The sequence below is a fragment of the Girardinichthys multiradiatus genome, chromosome 10 (genome assembly GCF_021462225.1).
Source record: "Girardinichthys multiradiatus isolate DD_20200921_A chromosome 10, DD_fGirMul_XY1, whole genome shotgun sequence".
Classification (NCBI taxonomy): domain Eukaryota; kingdom Metazoa; phylum Chordata; class Actinopteri; order Cyprinodontiformes; family Goodeidae; genus Girardinichthys; species Girardinichthys multiradiatus.
This window is the reverse complement of record NC_061803.1, coordinates 10,207,133-10,225,745: the sequence shown is the minus strand read 5'-3', so window position 1 is coordinate 10,225,745 and position 18,613 is coordinate 10,207,133. Positions and strand designations below refer to the sequence as shown.

The 18,613-nt window shown below is 38.1% G+C and overlaps 1 protein-coding gene across 3 annotated transcripts; it reads right to left on the bottom strand.

The window, feature by feature from the left end:
• Window positions 1-280: 280 nt before the first annotated feature.
• Window positions 281-17,838, bottom strand: qrfprb (pyroglutamylated RFamide peptide receptor b). Of its 3 annotated transcripts, XM_047377592.1 has the most exons (9): window positions 17,707-17,838; window positions 14,342-14,408; window positions 13,623-13,711; window positions 13,140-13,540; window positions 7,770-7,928; window positions 7,239-7,300; window positions 3,167-3,402; window positions 2,100-2,197; window positions 281-970 (listed from the first exon to the last, which is right to left on the bottom strand). In XM_047377592.1, exons 4-9 carry the CDS (start codon window positions 13,504-13,506, stop codon window positions 612-614), a joined length of 1,281 nt encoding a protein of 426 aa, XP_047233548.1. In that variant the 5' UTR covers window positions 13,507-13,540; window positions 13,623-13,711; window positions 14,342-14,408; window positions 17,707-17,838; the 3' UTR covers window positions 281-611. The 3 variants fall into 3 exon arrangements, with proteins under 3 accessions (XP_047233548.1, XP_047233549.1, XP_047233551.1); XM_047377593.1 differs by having other exon boundaries at window positions 13,140-13,711; window positions 14,342-14,376; window positions 17,707-17,802; XM_047377595.1 differs by lacking the exons at window positions 14,342-14,408; window positions 17,707-17,838 and having other exon boundaries at window positions 13,140-14,268.
• Between the last annotated feature and the right edge of the window lie 775 nt (window positions 17,839-18,613).

The window sequence follows — 18,613 nt, the reverse complement described above, 5'->3', positions numbered from 1 at the left end:
AATACTTTCAGCTATTTTATTATTAAATCTCTGCTAACAGTTTTCTCATTCTAGCAATAAAGTGCAGAATTAGCATAAAGTGAAATGAGTTTATGCATGTTAAACAAAAGCAACTTAAAGGTTGAGGCAGAAGGGCAGTCACTGTTTGGTGCTTAAAGCAAGATTCTACAGTTTACTTTGTTAACATTTCTAAATAGCAGCTGCTACAGCAGAAAACCACAGAAAGTACTGTAGTTGGGGCTCATTTAGTATGAAACATTAAATGCTCAGTGAACATGGCTGAAGTTTTAGATTCCATTTAAAGAACAAGTGAATTCTCAATTTCGATCACAAACTGTTATCTCAGTGTCTCAGCACTGTTTCTGTTGCTGTGTCTATTTACATTAAAATTCCTTCGTTCTATTTAATAAACCCTGATATTCTTCCTGCTGTTCTCCTGACTGCTTTAAGCACTGCAGAAAAGCAGTGGAGCCTTGAGTTCTTGTATTTGTCACACTCTCAAAGCTGCTGTTATCCTCTGGCAGCAGATGATTAAAAACAGCAGATTCCCAAAGTGAAAGCATCTTAACATCTTATTTGATTTGAGAGGAGCTGTTCGGAGGGAACTCAGTTTAGATGGTTGAAATTTTCTCTCCAATAATTCCCAGGGAGCTCTCTCTGTGCGATGAGCATGAAGCACTGTTGTCTGCAGAGCGCTGCTCCGAACTGTTGCCTCCGTCTGCATTCATGAAGGCTTCTCTGCTTTGGGGTTTGATGAACTGAACACTCAATCTCGGAGGCACCGTGGCAGCACCCTGGTGGTTCGGTTTACGGAGGCAGTATGAGAGGGTGGAGATGCAGCTCTTCTTGAAGTTTTCGTTCATGAAGGCATAAACAATTGGATTGTTAAAACTGTTAAAGAACCCGATGGCCTGAACAATGGCGATGATCATGTTCAGGGTGACACCGTCATACTTCTTCTCCAGATCATCTAGAAAATTACATACAGACAAGCAAGTTAATTTACATTTAATTGTTGCACAGAGACTTTCATTAAGTTTATTTTAAGTTCTGACTTATTAGTTGAGTTATTGGCTAATAAGAGCAAAGGCAATTAATACAAATGTCTGCCATCTTAAAAGAGATGAAATATAAAAATAGAAATAGGGGATTTAACACCTCTAGTGATCAGAACATTCCAGATCTGAACTTTGAATTGCAAAATCAGCTCACGTACCATTTAAAAATTATTTAATTTCACCTCCATTTCTAAGGCTTTGGGACAGTGAGAGCTGTCATCCACAAATGGAGCACAGGCGAACTTTCCCGGGAGTGGGAACAACCATAATTACTCCAAGAGCACAATGACAACTCATACAGAAGGACACAAAACACATTTTCCCCAAAACATCTTGATGATCCCCAAGGTATTGGGAAAATATTCAGTAGACTGATGGAACAAATGAGGAACATTTTGAAAGATGAGGTCCCATTACATCTGATGTAAAACTGCATTTTAGAGCAGAATATTATACTGATAGTAAAAACACAGTGGTGGTTGTGTAGTGGGTTTGGGCTCCTTTGCTACTGCAGGACATAAAGGACTTGCTGTAATTGTATAACAATGAATAATTGTCTCAACTTGAAAATTCTGGAAGTTATCAGTTTGTGACACAAGCACACTTGTGTTATACAGCAAGACAAAGATATGAAGAGCACCAGTAAGTCCATCCCTAAATGGCTTAATAAATAAGAGATAAAAACATTATTTTGGAGTGGCTTAGTCAAAGTCTGGACTCTGATTGTGATGCTTTGCATGACCTCAAACAGTCAGTTCACACTAGAAAACCCTCCAATGAGCAGCCAAAAATTCCTCCACAGCGTTGTCAAAGACTTATTGAAGGAACACTTGATTTAAGTTGTTGTTGCCAGTCAGTTATAGGTTCAGGGGCTTTTAAATAGGACTTGGTTGTGTTGGATAGCTTTTTCCCCTAATAAATACCATCATCATTTGAAAACCGCTGTCTCTATTTACTAAGGTAAACTTTGTTATTTAACCTTAAGGCATTTAAGAAATGCTAATGCGTTTCACTGTAAGAAGTGCATCAAACTATACTTACTGTACTCAAATAGCATGTGGACTGTGTGGAAAGGCGCCCAGCAAATGGTGAAAAGCAAGACAATCGTGACCATCATTTTAACTGCTCTTTTCTTTTTCCTGTAAAATGACAAATTATCATATAAGAGTAAACAGTTGTATGGCAGGAAAAGCACATGCTGTTCTTATTTTTTAATAAAAGTGCACCAACAGCCAGCGACACACATACTTTTACCGCTTCTACTCTGCAGAACCTTAGCTGTGGTGAAAGAAGAACATGTGGACTTTCCTATTTAGATTCTTCTAGTATTTGTCAAGCGTTGTGATTCATTTAAAACTCATATTAGTCAAATATTTAATAATAAGACATTATTGTATTGTATAATCCTCATTAGTGTTTGAAGGCCAGTGGAGGTATGTCCACATAGAAAACAGAGGTCACCTCATTTTCACTAAAGAGAAGATAAGGAGGTCAAAGTCAAAGGAGTATTATGTTGAAGAAATCCATTAAAGTCTCAGCACCTACATTCTCCTATTCTTTATTCATTTTGGTCCTCTCAATAAAAGCTTTTTAAAATCAATGTCTGCATGGTGAGCATCAGTGACAAGTTGTCATTATTATTGACCGTCTTGGTAAAAACTAATACTCATCGCTATGTACTGCATCTATTGTAAATAAAAATAAAAAAACGCTTAAAAAGTAGGGGAGTTACAAACAACATGCAAAAGAAGTTTCTATTGCTAACTTAAAATAATAGCATTTTATGCACAAAACGTTCTCTCAGAACATCCGTATGCTCATCATTACTGTTAACCAGTGGCGGTTCTAGACCAAATTTACCAGGTGGGTCAGCACTGGACCAGGTTTTTTCATGGCGACACAGAACAAAAGAATAAAACAAAAAAAGAGGGCATTATTTAATGTACTAAGTGAGACAGTTGCAGCTTTAGAGCTTGCAGGTTGCAGACTGATCTAGCAGATGAAAACTGTGATCCTATCTCAGTATGGCTAAAGCTAAAGTGTACTCACAGGTTGTAAATTTCACTAAATATCGTGTTAATTGAAGTACCCCGTGGTGTGGTACCCACCTGGAGATCTTACCAATCTCCCTGTGGTTCATGGTGTTGAGGACCGAAACATCGCCAACCCTCTTGCGAATCCACAGCTCAATAGCAATGCGTGTGTAGAGGAACAGCATAGCTGCCAGAGGAAGTAGAAACAAAGCCACCATGATGAAGGTGGTGTACGCCTGCCTGTAAGTCACAGACGTCCAACTCTCCTGACAGCACACATGGTAGTGATCGTACAGAAAGTCATACTTCACCTAGGGATGTGGAACAAAAACATCACTGAGGCTCAACAACTAAAAAGGGAGCTAAAACTGATAGCTTGGATTTAATAATTTATATGTCACTGGCAGCACTTCTTTTTATTTAGGTGTATCAGAATCAAGGAGGATAATGATTAATGAATGGCACTCTTCAGATTTGTATTTGGAGAAAAAACATACACTTCTTTATATTGGTCTATCATACATAATACACTAAGGTTTGTTGTAAAGTGACAAAACGTGAAAAAGTGTGCACTATGAATATTTTTGTAAGGTATAGCAAAGAGTAAGGAATCATATAAATTCAAGCAGTGCATGTCAATGAAATGAACTCAGCGCAACCTTTTTGTCTTCACTATAAAAGAAGTCACAAAGCAATTTTCAGCCATGAGCAGCACCACCCAGCAAGAGACTTACAGAACCATTGTTGTTTTTAAGGTTATTGCATTTCAGAGCCTGTCCCAGTGACAATTTCTTTAAGTGCTTTTGTTAAACTTTAGAAATTGTGTTGCCAACTTCTCTGGGCACAGCTGACATGTCCATTTCAGCATGAGGATAACGTTGCTCTATATATGTGAAGCGTTCTTTTTGGCTTGGTTGAGCTGCAATCTCCGACATCCACTTGAGAAATTCTCAGTGAGTGTAAACTGACTGAAAAGAAATTCAAGCTCAAGTCCAAGTTTTTAAGGTGAAAAAATAGCTTTTTTGTTAGATGAAAAACTGTCCGAACATCCATTAATCCATCTATTGTGTACACTAGCTTATCCTAGCTTTCAGGGTAGTGGGGAGCTGGTTCCTATCTCCAGCAGTACCATTGTAGTGGGGTACACCCTGGACAGTTCACCAGTCCATCACAAACACTCAACTGTCCGAACAGAAAGAGTTTGAGCACATCAGGGTCTTATAGAAGATTTGAGCAGGGGATACGAATGATTTGCAAGCAAGTTGTACCAGACTATTGCAATGAAGTTAAACTAAAAGGAAGGTTTTTAATTTACTGGTGCTTTGCATATTTTGTGCTGGAGTGTTTTATCAACGTTAGAAAAGTACAGGTAAGGACCTCAGTATAGTGCATGAACGTTTATATACTATATCGTTAAATAATCTCCAGAAATCACCAAAGCAATGTTTGTGTGCTTCAACCAGCAAACCCTGGGATTAAACATCCTGCCAGTGTGATTTTGTGGGTCAGAAGGTGAAAAATTTGGAAAATGCTCTATAAGCATTTACTTGCCCTCAACCAAAACATCAAGATATGAATGGCTAAAAGATTTTAATTGTCTTATTACTGAGATCTCACTTATCTTTCATACCATAACTTTCTGTAAAACAAGTTTGACAAGAGTATTTATTTTCAGAAAGTTTTAGCACTTTAGTTTGAAGTAAAAGACAAACTCAAGCAGCATCATTTCCCACAATTTAAACCAATTCATTTTAATAGTTGAATCATTAACCACATTTCTGTAAAAAACTATTTACCTTTATTTTTATTCTACATTTGGTATTTAATGTTTTAGGTCATCAAACTAACTTTAATACCAGACAAAGAATACTCAATAAGCAGTTTTCAAATTATTATTTAATTTATTAAGAAAAGAGCTCTTCAAACCAACCTGCCCCTAAGACAAAAAGTAATTACCCCTCTAGTACATGGTGAAATAAGTGTAATTAGCCATTTTTGGGGAAAGCTGAGGTCAACACCAGCCACAACAAGGCCTGATTATTACTGTAGAATCAAGAAAACACTTAAATAGAACCTACCTGACTACATGAAGTAGGCTAAAAGATTTACAAAAAACAACACATCAACTTATCTAAAGAAATTCAAGGTCAGGTGAGAAACACAGTCATTGATATCAGTCTAGAGAGGATCACAAAACCATTTCTAAGGCTTTGTGCTGCAGTGAACCACAGTGAAAGACAATATTCACAAGATAATGAAGGATAATCCGCAAGAAAATCCAGGATGTCACAAAAGAGACCAGAAAAACATTTAAAGAATAACAAACCTCACTTGCCTGAGTTAAAGTCAGTGTTCCTGGCTCAACAATAAAAAAAAGAAAAAAAACCAGCATCCAATAAGAAAACTAAGGTCTTTCTAACCTTGATGATCCCAAGACTTTTCGGAAAATGTTTAGTGGGCAGACAAGACAAAACTAAAACACTTTGGAAGGTGTGTTTCTTATTACATCTAACACAGCAGAACATCATACAGACAGTCAAACATGGTGGTGGCAGCGTGATGGCTGGAGGCTGCTTGGACTAGTCCGATTTAATGCCAGACAGCGAGACAAAAAGGTCTGTGGTATGTTTTTATTAAGTGTATGTACAATTAATAATTAATATTTCATTATTTTTCAATAACGTCTGTTTTTATTCATTTTTTATTAAATTGTGCATGTCAAAAATTATTTGTATCTTCTCAATAATCAATGAAAAATCTCTTATTGACAGTTTAGCAATCAAACTCTTCCCATAACTGCTGACCACAATGTTCCCACAGCTATTTTCTCAATTTATCTTTGATGTTGGAAGGCGTCTTTGCTATCACCCTAATCAAAACTGATAGTCTGTTTACATTTTTTTTTTATTATGTTTCGAGAGATGCCATTCCAATCAGAAGAAAAACGTCTTAGTTCTTAATGTTTGCACATATACTAAAAGGTTTTTTTGCACTCAGGACAGTTGGTGTGAGCAGATGGAGATGCCGATGCAGATAATCACTTTTACTGACTACAGTTATTAAATTCTCTTCTAAATAAATTGCTTGCTTGACAAAGACATATAAGACCTTCTTAAAGAATGCAATTATCCAGTATAGTCACAGCTAAGAGAAGCTACAGGTCCTTCTCAAAATATTAGCATATTGTGATAAAGTTCATTATTTTCCATGTCATGATGAAAATTTAACATTCATATATTTTAGATTCATTGCACACTAACTGAAATATTTCAGGTCTTTTATTGTCTTAATACAGATGATTTTGGCATACAGCTCATGAAAACTCAAAATTCCTATCTCACAAAATTAGCATATTTCATCCGACCAATAAAAGAAAAGTGTTTTTAATACAAAAAACGTCAACCTTCAAATAATCATGTACAGTTATGCACTCAATACTTGGTCGGGAATCCTTTTGCAGAAATGACTGCTTCAATGCGGCGTGGCATGGAGGCAATCAACCTGTGGCACTGCTGAGGTCTAATGGAGGCCCAGGATTCTTCGATAGCGGCCTTTAGCTCATCCAGAGTGTTGGGTCTTGAGTCTCTCAACGTTCTCTTCACAATATCCCACAGATTCTCTATGGGGTTCAGGTCAGGAGAGTTGGCAGGCCAATTGAGCACAGTGATACCATGGTCAGTAAACCATTTACCAGTGGTTTTGGCACTGTGAGCAGGTGCCAGGTCGTGCTGAAAAATGAAATCTTCATCTCCATAAAGTTTTTCAGCAGATGGAAGCATAAAGTGCTCCAAAATCTCCTGATAGCTAGCTGCATTGACCCTGCCCTTGATAAAACACAGTGGACCAACACCAGCAGCTGACACGGCACCCCAGACCATCACTGACTGTGGGTACTTGACACTGGACTTCTGGCATTTTGGCATTTCCTTCTCCCCCAGTCTTCCTCCAGACTCCAAAATCACCCGTATTAAGACAATAAAAGACCTGAAATATTTCAGTTAGTGTGCAATGAATTTAAACTATATGAATGTTAAATTTTCATCATGACATTATGGAAAATAATGAACTTTATCACAATATGCTAATATTTTGAGAAGGACCTGTATAGAATGTTGTTTAGCAGTGGGGTGCTATGAAGGCCACTTACCTCTAGTTGTTGCACAAATAGCATCGGTGAACCCACAATCACCGAGGCAATCCATACAAGCCCTGTAGGAGTCACGCAAAAAAAAATAAGAACAATGTTATGCAAAGAAGCAGCTCTTCCTTTGCCAAATGATTGAAAATACAGCTGGTTCCATATAAATGTCAAAACTTAATTCACAAGCTGTCAGGCAGATTACCTAATATTTCTTTGATCTTTGTTCCAATAATGTCAGCTTCCCTAACCTATTATTGCATTATTCCTTTGATTGTCTCTTCTGTTCATGTTAAAAGTGCATCAAACAAAACAAAACATACTTCTAAGAAATGTTATTTTCACTTCAGAATCTTCCAGCTCAGGTTGATGTGTTTTGTTTCATTCATTTTTCTTGAAGATAAAAGCTCTAACTCTGAAAATTATATGAGACTGTGTGTGCAACATGTTGAAAATCCTACATAGTTCACAAAGGAGCAAACAGAGGTGTATTAAAGGTAACCAACACAAATAAGTGAAATTTCAAGTGAAATGTAATACCTAACATCTTGTATGCTCGTCTGGATGAGTACTGATGCCTCATTTTCAGAGGGAAGACAATGCCCTGGTATCTTTCAATGGCGATGCAGGTCATTGTGAGGATGCCGGTCACTATGGCTGTGGTCTGCACAAAAGGGACCGTCTTGCAAACGAGAACCCCTGGAGCAAAAGGAAAGAAGGGCGAAACGTATAAGGTCCATAAAAGCAGCAGACGTTAATAAAGAACAGTAAGGATGCGGGGTCTGTGACAGGAAACAACAGCAACCCCGTCATTTCTCCCCACAGCTTGAGGAGGCATGGCAACCATCTCTGGCTAGACAGCACAGTGAGTGGACAGATTTCACGGATAACGAAGTATAGACTTTATCCTGATGCCCCCTGAACTTTTTATGGGAAAAGACAGCTGCTTTCAGCTCTCTGTGGTCTTAATGTGATTCGCTGCATGACTTCTGCTAGCTGCCTCTTTGTTGGTCACACTGTTAAACACACAATTATTTTACCAGTGTAAAGCTTTTAACCAGCAAAGGAAGGAGACCCAAAACAAGAGATCAACTCAGGTCCAATTTTCCTGCATGTTTTAGGTGCTTTTTCCTGCTGACACACACCTGACTTAAATAAATGGGTGACTAACAAGTTCTGTAGCACTTAATGGCAGGTTAAGGAGGTAATGCAATAATTTGTCTCAGGTGTACTGGAGCAAAGATGCATCAAAAACATTAAGGACAGTTGGCCTTGAGGACCAGTATTAAGAACCATTGATTTAGGACATTGTAAGTAGCCATGCCAGGCTAACATGGAATTAAGTTCTTTGATCAGATGAGACCCCAATTCAGCTTTTTGACCGACACATGAAAAACTTTGTGTAATGCAAGACGGCACATCAAACTTAACACACCATCCCCATGGTGAAACATGGTGCTGGCACTATCATGTTGTGGGAATGGTTTTCTTCAAATACATCGCAATACTTAAAAAAAACCTGTTAAATGCCTCAGAAGATTTTAAACTGAGGCTGAGGTTCACCTCATCGAAATGTCCACGGTCCTGCTGCAGTACATTCAAGGACGGCTGCTTGCTGTATTATTGCTGAAAATTACTGCTGAAAACACAATATTTTCCTTATATAAAGCATATAACTAGCACTGATTCAGAAAGGATGAGATCAGCTCTCTGAACAGTTTAAGAAGCTGTAAATAAAAATAAGTGCACACAATAAGGCCTTATAAGTCATAGTATAAAAACGAAAAACTTTAATATCATTCAGTACATATTTGCTTAGTGCAACCTTGTTTAAAGAGTGAATGGACAAGGAAGAAGACTGTCATTTGCTGATGTCACCACAGCTCAAGTTGACCCCAACATGAAATCTTGATTAAATGTGTTTGCCTTTAAAAATCCAACAAAATATGTTAAACCACCACAACATACTCAGAGAAACATTTAATTTAATTCTAACAAGTTTAATTTTTCAAACTGATGTAGAGGTGGATGTAAACCACATATTTTAGGTCCAATTCAGTCAGAGCTCTATGCACTATTTTTAAAATCTTGAAAGCAGCTAAACCTTGGTCAGCTTGGCTGACTGGTGAATTAATTGCACTGGTGTATTTACCTAAATAAAGAAAAAAGATCTTGTCTGTGCGTGTAAAAACTGTTTTTCATGTGACATATGCCCTCATTAACTCTGAGATAATTTTACCACATAATTTTGAAGTGTAAAGAAAATGATATACAGTTTTTATATCTGAGTCTTTTCTTTGTAAAATTGCCTTGTCTTTTGGCCTTTGTTCACATCAGTTTTGCACATCTACAGTTTGGCAGTTTTACAGATTTGTCCTTATAAAATAGCTCAAGTTCAGTCAGACTGAATAAACAGCATCAGTGAGCATTAATTTCAAGATTTAGATGTGTAGTCATCACATGAATATGCTTTGATCTAAACCATTTTGTTGTAGCTGATGTTTAGGGGTGATGTTCCTGCTGGAAGCTCAACCTCCTGCCCACGCTCTAACAAGTTGTCTTTCAGGATTTGCATATTTTGAGCTCCATCCATCTTCCTATCAACTCTGATCAGCTTCCCTGGCCCTCCTTACGAATTTTTACTGCATGATGCTGCCATCACTGTGTTAAACTGTGGAAAGGTGTGTTCAGGGTGAACTTCAGTGTAGCGTTCCATCACCCAGAGTATTTTGCATGTAGGCCACAAAGTTCAATTTTGGTCTCATCTAACCAGAGTACCTTCTTCCACATGTGTGCTGCAAAAAGCAAACAGGACTTTATTTCTGTCCAAAATTGCCTTCTTCTTGCCACTGATCCATAAAGGTCAGATTGGTGGGGTGCAGAACTAATTTTCCTGTTGACCTGTCTCCCACCCATGCTGTGGATCGCTGCAGCTCCTCCAGATTTAGATATTGATCTCTTGACTGCTTATCAAATTAATGCTCTGTTTGCCCAGCTTGCCAGTTCGGGTGGATGACCTTGTGGGTCCTTTCCATTTACAGATGATAGATTAAACCGAGCTCTGTGAGATCTTCAGGACGCGTTAAATGGTTTTATATCTTAACCCTGCTTTAAACTTCTGCACAGGTTTATCCCTGGCCTGTCTTCCGTGTTCCTTGGTCTACATTACGTTTGTTTGCTAATGTTGTCTGACAAACTTCAATCCACTTCACAATTATAAACTGTTTTGTGGGTCTGTTTGTGGAAATAATATGATATGGGTTTGAATGCTTTTGTAAGGCACTATATGTACAGAAAAATTAAAATAATTTTTATAGTTGTTTTAGATATAATAAACTGTCCATACAATCTGAAAGTGCATGAGTAGCCCCATTTCCATTAGTCCAGTTTTAAAAAGAAGCAGGATTGAGGCCCAGTTTGTAAAAGTGTGTTAATTGGATCTTATTATTTTGTGGGGCAAACATTTGATCAGCTGGGCCGTTACAGCCAGAGGTAGTTTAGTTCTCATATTCTCACAGGCTTCTGATTTAAACTGGTATGCCCCTTGTTTCACCATTTTCTGTCGTTCACCTTTAAGGAAGACTCAAGGGATTATTTATTATTCTGGTGTATTGGCTCCAGCTGTGGCTTAGATTTTTCCATAAGGATTCATGCCTTGAAGGCGTCATTGTTACGTTTACATGGTGGACAACATAGTTTACTTTGAAGTATTTTCTGAATCATACACTGAGTTAGTGGCTCTAATCATACAGCATCTGAAGCAGTTCTTTGTATTCAGTGGCTTTTTTAACCCCATGGTTAAAAACTGACTAGGGTTGCGACTTCACCGTAAAGTAGCATAAAGCCAAGGTGGCGTTTGATACAATTAGTGCCTGCTGATGCATAGTCTAAACATCCACTAATCATGATGGAAGCATTCAATCAATCAATCAATCAATCAATCAATCAATCAATCAATCAATCAATCAATCAATCAATCAATCTATCTATCTATCTATCTATCTATCTATCTATCTATCTATCTATCTATCTATCTATCTATCAATCAATCAATCAATCAATCAATCAATCAATCAATCAATCTATCTATCTATCTATCTATCTATCTATCTATCTATCTATCTATCTATCTATCTATCTATCTATCTATCTATCTATCTATCTATCTATCTATCTATCTATCATATTTGTAAATAAACTCAGGCAGTAAAGGGTTGAATGAATAACATGGCTTGTGGCCTGACAGTTGCCTATGTGCATGGTAAATAAATGTTTTTTCTGTGATTCAATCCACACAGTTATTCAGGCATTTTATTTCTGTTCATTTTAATGATTTCCTGAAAAATTGTATGACAGAAGACCCAAAATAAGGATTTAGACAGAAATGTCAGCCTACTGAAAGGCTGACATTAATAAATTTGATTATTAAAAAAATAATAATTTATTTCTGCAACTCTTGCAACCCACATTTCTATTACTCACAGACTGATGTTTTCAAGCGTTTATTTATGTTAATTATGATGATTTTCCGCTTACAGCTAATGAAAACACAACTTTTAAGATTAAAATATTATACCCGACCAATAAAAACATGTTTAATACAGAAATGTGGACTTAAGTATACCTAAGGTTGTTATTTTCAAAAGCTACATTTAATCTAAAAGGGAGTTTCATTTGAACACATATTCTAATTTATTGAAAATGACTGCACATGAACTGTACATTATTGTCACTGAGCTCTTGATTGAGGCTACTTTTAGATGAATTCCTCCATCAATGCAGTGTGGCATGTATCTCATCTTCCTCTTGAACATACGGACAAATTTGCCTTCCAATCAAGCACAGCGTTACCATGGTCATTAAAGTAAGTATTGGTACTTTTGGCAGTATGGTCAGAAGCCAAGTTCAAGGAAAATTAAATCAGTATCTCCATAAAGCTTGTCACCAGAGGGAAATGTGAAGTGCTCTAAACATTCCTGACGTCTGCTCTGACTTTGGACTTGATAAAAACAGTGGTCCAACGCCAGCAGATGACATGGCGCACCAAATCATCACTAGCTGTGGACACTTCACACTGGACCTAAAGTGACTTGGATTCGTTGTCTCTCCACTCTTCCTCTAGACTCTAGGACCTTCATTTCCACTTGAAATGCAATATGTACTTTAATCTGAAAACTTTGTACCACCAAGCAATACTGCAATCCTTCTTGTCCTTAGTGCAGGTAAGACATTTTTGACATCTCTGGCTAACAAGTGGCATAACACGAACTGTGACTGCTAATCTCCTGGATATGTCTGTGTATGGTGGCTATTGAAGCAGTCACTCCAGCTGCACTCCATGCCTTGTTAATTTCCCCTCTTCTTGAATGAGCTTTGTGCCACAATCCAGTCGAGGACGGGTTATCCCCATTGCTTGTACAGCTTTTCTAAAACTCAAGAGTCCGTTAACATGTTTGGATGTGGCACTATGGGATGCTCCAGCTGCTTTAGCAATGACCTTTTATTGCTTACCCCCAGGTGGTCTTACCATGTGTAGGCCATAACCTAACCTTGATATTCAAATTTTACAGAAATAAATGCTTAAAATAAACCACTCAGTGTGGTATGAACATATATGATGTTTATTATTTTCACAAATATAACTTTTTGGTGGTATTCTAATTTACTGAAATGTGTTTGTATTTCAGAAGTTGTGGAACGAGGGGCTGGTCTTGGGCGGCATCAATGCAAGAACCGCCTCTTCGCCCTAACTGTTTATTTATTCACACGTTCAAGAAAACTGGTGAAATTTATTTTCCACTGCGGAGGCACACAACCACCTGAAATGTATCTTCATTTCCTCGAGAAACACACTTTATGACTTATTTTCTAAACAGTGCAAAATGCAAGTCACTTAAAACCGACACTTACCTCCAAACCATTCAGACGAGATGTTTTGCAACAAAGTGAAAGGTATGCAAAAGAAAGTGATGAGGAGGTCGCTGACTGCCAGGGAGCAGATGAAGATATCCGTGGCTGTCTGGATCGCCCGCTTCTTTAAAACTATGTAGATGACCAGACTGTTTCCAGCCAGAGCCAGGACGAAGATCACCACATACATGATGACGAAGGTGGTCTTGGCGCTGTACGGCAGCTCGGGGATGTAGACGAGCGGCTGGATGTTGTAAGTGTTGATGAACTCCCGGCGGCTCAGGTTGTAGAACTGAAGCATCTCCTGCAGCACTTCGGGAGTAATTTTGGAGGAACCCTGTCCCGAGTTTGTCGAGGCTGCTGCCATCGTTTTAAAAAAGTGTCTGTAACTCCGAGGCGAACTTGGAGAGAAGAATAAACCCCCTTTGTTCAGAGCTCAGGCAATATCCCTATTCTACAGGTGCATGTGGATGTGTGACTGACTCTTTAACCCAGCTGTTGTCGCTGCTGCAGCCGCTTCCCACTCTCACTCTCTCTCTCTTGGCGAGTCTCTATTTATTTGAATATTAAACCTAAAATTAAAAGGGAGATGCACATAAATCAACCATATTATCTGAATTTTAATGCATTTTTAATAATTTTAGTTTTTACCGCTTCATGCATGACAATGAATTTTTCCTGTGTTTGAAATCAGGTTTTGCCATATTGCAATATAACTACCTATATAATGGGCATTACTGAACCAGTTGGTGGCTTTGCAGTGACTCTTTTCACCTTGTGTGGTTGCATCAGATTTTTTTTATAAATATTGTTTCCATTTTATGTGCTTCTAAACACTTTTGTGCAAAGCTGCCCAAGCTCTCTTAGATGCGATTTTCTTCCTTTTTCCAAAGGTTTTTGAAGGACTACCAAGGCCATTTAGAAGGATAACAATGCGACAAATGGGTAAAACAAACATTGATTGGTCAACTTTCAAGAAGAGATTCATTGACTCTTGAAGACTTGCTGTGAAAATCTTGGTAATGTCATGATCTGAGGGGGTTTCTGAGTTTCATTGATGCTTCTGTTTTTTTTATTTCAGTTTTGTTCATGTGTTAGATGCTGTTTGTCTGTTTGTGTCATGTCCGTCCCATCGCCTGTGTGTTTACTCTGTGTAGGTTTACCAGTTCTATTATTATTATTAAAAAAGAAATTCAACTCACCATGCGGCTCCCACGCTCCTGTTTGCATGTTGGTCCTGTAAGAAACCACCACTTTATAACAGGTAAGCTGAAAAAGATTTAAAAATGCTTATTTATTTTATTTTTTTTTTTTATATAACTGTGTGATCAGATTAGAGAGAAACTGAGTTTTGATATTTATTTCTTGCACGTCCCACACAGTCAAGTATGTTAATGGGAAAGTGATGCTTTGAAGATGTTTTTCAGTCAGTAAGGCAAGAAATATTTTTTTAAACAACCATCATAATTAAGGAGAACAAAATACTCTGAAGGTAAACAAATGAGCAGATGTTAAAAATGTTAAGGCACTGTACAGACAAAGTTAATTAAGTAAACTATTTCAACTAAAGCCATAAACACATTATGATTTTAAAAAGCAAAGTATGTAACTTATGAAGGAAGGCATTCTTGATTTAAAATCTAGTCCTTGACAGTCCTTTGTGTAAAGTTCAGTTTTTCTGTTATGACAGTAAGTTATGTGAAAGTGATCACAGTCTAATGTTACTGTTTTCTATCCAGGATGCAACACAGCCCTAGAGATATCTGAAAGATTTTTAAAATGGTTTTGGAAAACCATGATGGGACAAACAACCTGCAAACCACGGGAAAAGAGCTTTGCTTTGATCTTTTACTTTAACATCTCTATTCATGTGTTTCTACTTTTGAGGTGGTTGGAAAATTCCACGTTTTCATACCAAGAGCAAAATAATATGATATATAATATGCAGAGTAGATCTGAAAGAGTACATGCCCCTGTTGAAATACAAGGTTTGTGCAATTTAAAGAAATTAAACAATCTCAGAACTTTTCCACCTCTAATGTGACATACAGGTCCTTCTCAAAATATTAGCATATTGTGATAAAGTTCATTATTTCCCATAATGTCATGATGAAAATTTAACATTCATATATTTTAGATTCATTGCACACTAACTGAAATATTTCAGGTCTTTTATTGTCTTAATACGGATGATTTTGGCATACAGCTCATGAAAACCCAAAATTCCTATCTCACAAAATTAGCATATCATTAAAAGGGTCTCTAAACGAGCTATGAACCTAATCATCTGAATCAACGAGTTAACTCTAAACACCTGCAAAAGATTCCTGAGGCCTTTAAAACTCCCAGCCTGGTTCATCACTCAAAACCCCAATCATGGGTAAGACTGCCGACCTGACTGCTGTCCAGAAGGCCACTATTGACACCCTCAAGCAAGAGGGTAAGACACAGAAAGAAATTTCTGAACGAATAGGCTGTTCCCAGAGTGCTGTATCAAGGCACCTCAGTGGGAAGTCTGTGGGAAGGAAAAAGTGTGGCAGAAAACGCTGCACAACGAGAAGAGGTGACCGGACCCTGAGGAAGATTGTGGAGAAGGGCCGATTCCAGACCTTGGGGGACCTGCGGAAGCAGTGGACTGAGTCTGGAGTAGAAACATCCGGAACCACCGTGCACAGGTGTGTGCAGGAAATGGGCTACAGGTGCCGCATTCCCCAGGTCAAGCCACTTTTGAACCAGAAACAGCGGCAGAAGCGCCTGACCTGGGCTACAGAGAAGCAGCACTGGACTGTTGCTCAGTGGTCCAAAGTACTTTTTTCGGATAAAAGCAAATTCTGCATGTCATTCGGAAATCAAGGTGCCAGAGTCTGGAGGAAGACTGGGGAGAAGGAAATGCCAGAAGTCCAGTGTCAAGTACCCACAGTCAGTGATGGTCTGGGGTGCCGTGTCAGCTGCTGGTGTTGGTCCACTGTGTTTTATCAAGGGCAGGGTCAATGCAGCTAGCTATCAGGAGATTTTGGAGCACTTCATGCTTCCATCTGCTGAAAAGCTTTATGGAGATGAAGATTTCATTTTTCAGCACGACCTGGCACCTGCTCACAGTGCCAAAACCACTGGTAAATGGTTTACTGACCATGGTATCACTGTGCTCAATTGGCCTGCCAACTCTCCTGACCTGAACCCCATAGAGAATCTGTGGGATATTGTGAAGAGAACGTTGAGAGACTCAAGACCCAACACTCTGGATGAGCTAAAGGCCGCTATCGAAGCATCCTGGGCCTCCATAAGACCTCAGCAGTGCCACAGGCTGATTGCCTCCATGCCACGCCGCATTGAAGCAGTCATTTCTGCAAAAGGATTCCCGACCAAGTATTGAGTGCATAACTGTACATGATTATTTGAAGGTTGACGTTTTTTGTATTAAAAACACTTTTCTTTTTTTGGTCGGATGAAATATGCTAATTTTGTGAGATAGGAATTTTGGGTTTTCATGAGCTGTATGCCAAAATCATCTGTATTAAGACAATAAAAGACCTGAAATATTTCAGTTAGTGTGCAATGAATCTAAAATATATGAATGTTACATTTTCATCATTACATTATGGAAAATAATGAACTTTATCACAATATGCTAATATTTTGAGAAGGACCTGTATATCCTGCACAGTTCAACCAAAAACAGCTCTCATAGGATAGAAATAATATATAAAAAATAAAAAGCTGCAATAACTTGGTTCCATATGCGTGGGTACTTTAAAGGTCTGAAAGCTCCTAGCAAGACTGTTGAACAAAATCGGACAGAGATTTTATGGGTTCAGTTAAAGAGGGCTGTGGACAAGAGATGTCATCACAACCTTATAAACATAGCATGCTGAAAGACTGTACCAGAGGAAGATTGAATGCTTTAAACCTAAAGCAGCTTCAGTCAGTAATGAGATTAGGTTTTCTCTCAGTGAAGTCATTATTTTTGGGGTTAACTGGATGTGTGTTGCGGTGTTAATAGTCATGCTGTGATACAAACCCCATCTTTATCTGTCTGACATCTGAAGATTTCTTGCCAAAATGTAATTTTGAGCTACTCATAATTTCATCTGCTTAAACAAAAAATTCATTTCAATTAGAAGAAAAGGAAGCCCAGAGGATGATGGTCCCTCCGCCATGTTTCTTTGTGGGCATAGTGTTTTCTTGTTGAGTCGATGTTAAAAAATAACATTAGGTATTGTGACAGGTAAGAATAGTTCTGTTTCTAAAATTGAATCTTTTGAAATTGTGCATGTCAAGACCCTGGGGTAGATTATAGTTTTTCTGTGCTGTTTTCCCTTCCTCTCTCTTTTCTTTTCCTCTGATTCTCCCGTAGCCTGTAACTAACCCTACTGTGCTGCTTACTCAGCTGTTTCCAGTCGTCCCAACTAATTCACAACCTATGAAGACCAGCAGGACTCCACATTGGTGCCAGATTGTCCAATTTAGTAGATATACCTGGATCTTACCTTAGTAAGAACCTCCCTGTGATCCTCAAATTTGCTTCCTTATTCAGACCATAACTGCAATATTCACCTGGAAAACTCACCATATTCCACAACAGTCCTGTTCCAACTTCTCCATCCAGCTCACCATGACTGACCTGCTTATCAGCTCTCACCAGCTAACATCTACCAGAGATCAGCAAACCTGTCAAACGGAACACGGATCAAGTACAACTTATCTGTCCACTTCCTGCTTCAGCTACCCTTGGATCTAACGTCCTTCCCTCTGGCCAGTAACTATGACAACACAAGTAGAGCTAAATTAGAATACTGCGCTGCTGTAATCTTGATTTTTGTCTTCCTCCAATTATTTCTTGGTTCAGTGCTTTAGTGCAACAGCTTGTGCGAGACTTTCAAACACTATTTATTCATTCAATATAACTATACTGCACTGCGCTTTCTGTGTTAATCTGTTCAGGTTTAAGAACAAAATCTTCATAAATGACTGTTCTGTCATGTGAAATTCTACTAGTGCTGCACAAATGTCTTAGCCTGTTTACAGATTTTTGTTTCTGTTGTAAATTTTATCACATCTAAATGTTTCTGAAAATCTAACACATTTTAATATTAAAGATAAACTAAGTTTATTTAAACTGCACTTTTCAAATGATGATATTTATTAAAAGGACAAAAGCTATCCAAAACAATCTGATCATACATAAAAAAGTAATTGTCCCCTAAGCTTAATGATTGGTTGTTACTGCAACAACCTTCATCAAGTGTTTGTGTTAATAGGGGGAGGATTGTTTTAAACTTCTGTGTATGAATTTTTGCCCACTCTTCTTTGAAGAATTGTTTTATTTCAGCCTCAATGGATGGTTTTCATGCACGAAAAGCCTGTTTAAAGTTATTACCAAAGCATCCTAATTGGATTGTAATCCAGACTTTGACTGGATTTTTTCATGAGCTATTCAGATATGGGCTTTGGAGGTGCTTTGGATCATTGTTCTC

Bases quoted from the DNA above. Each gene is read 5' to 3' on its own strand.
- qrfprb (XM_047377592.1), bottom strand. From the start codon at position 13,506: ATGGCAGCAGCCTCGACAAACTCGGGACAGGGTTCCTCCAAAATTACT. The intron at 7,929-13,139 runs GTAAGTGTCGGT...CTTTTGCTCCAG, and splicing joins CTCGTCTGAATGGTTTGGAG to GGGTTCTCGTTTGCAAGACG. The intron at 7,301-7,769 runs GTATTACATTTC...TGACTCCTACAG, and splicing joins ACGAGCATACAAGATGTTAG to GGCTTGTATGGATTGCCTCG.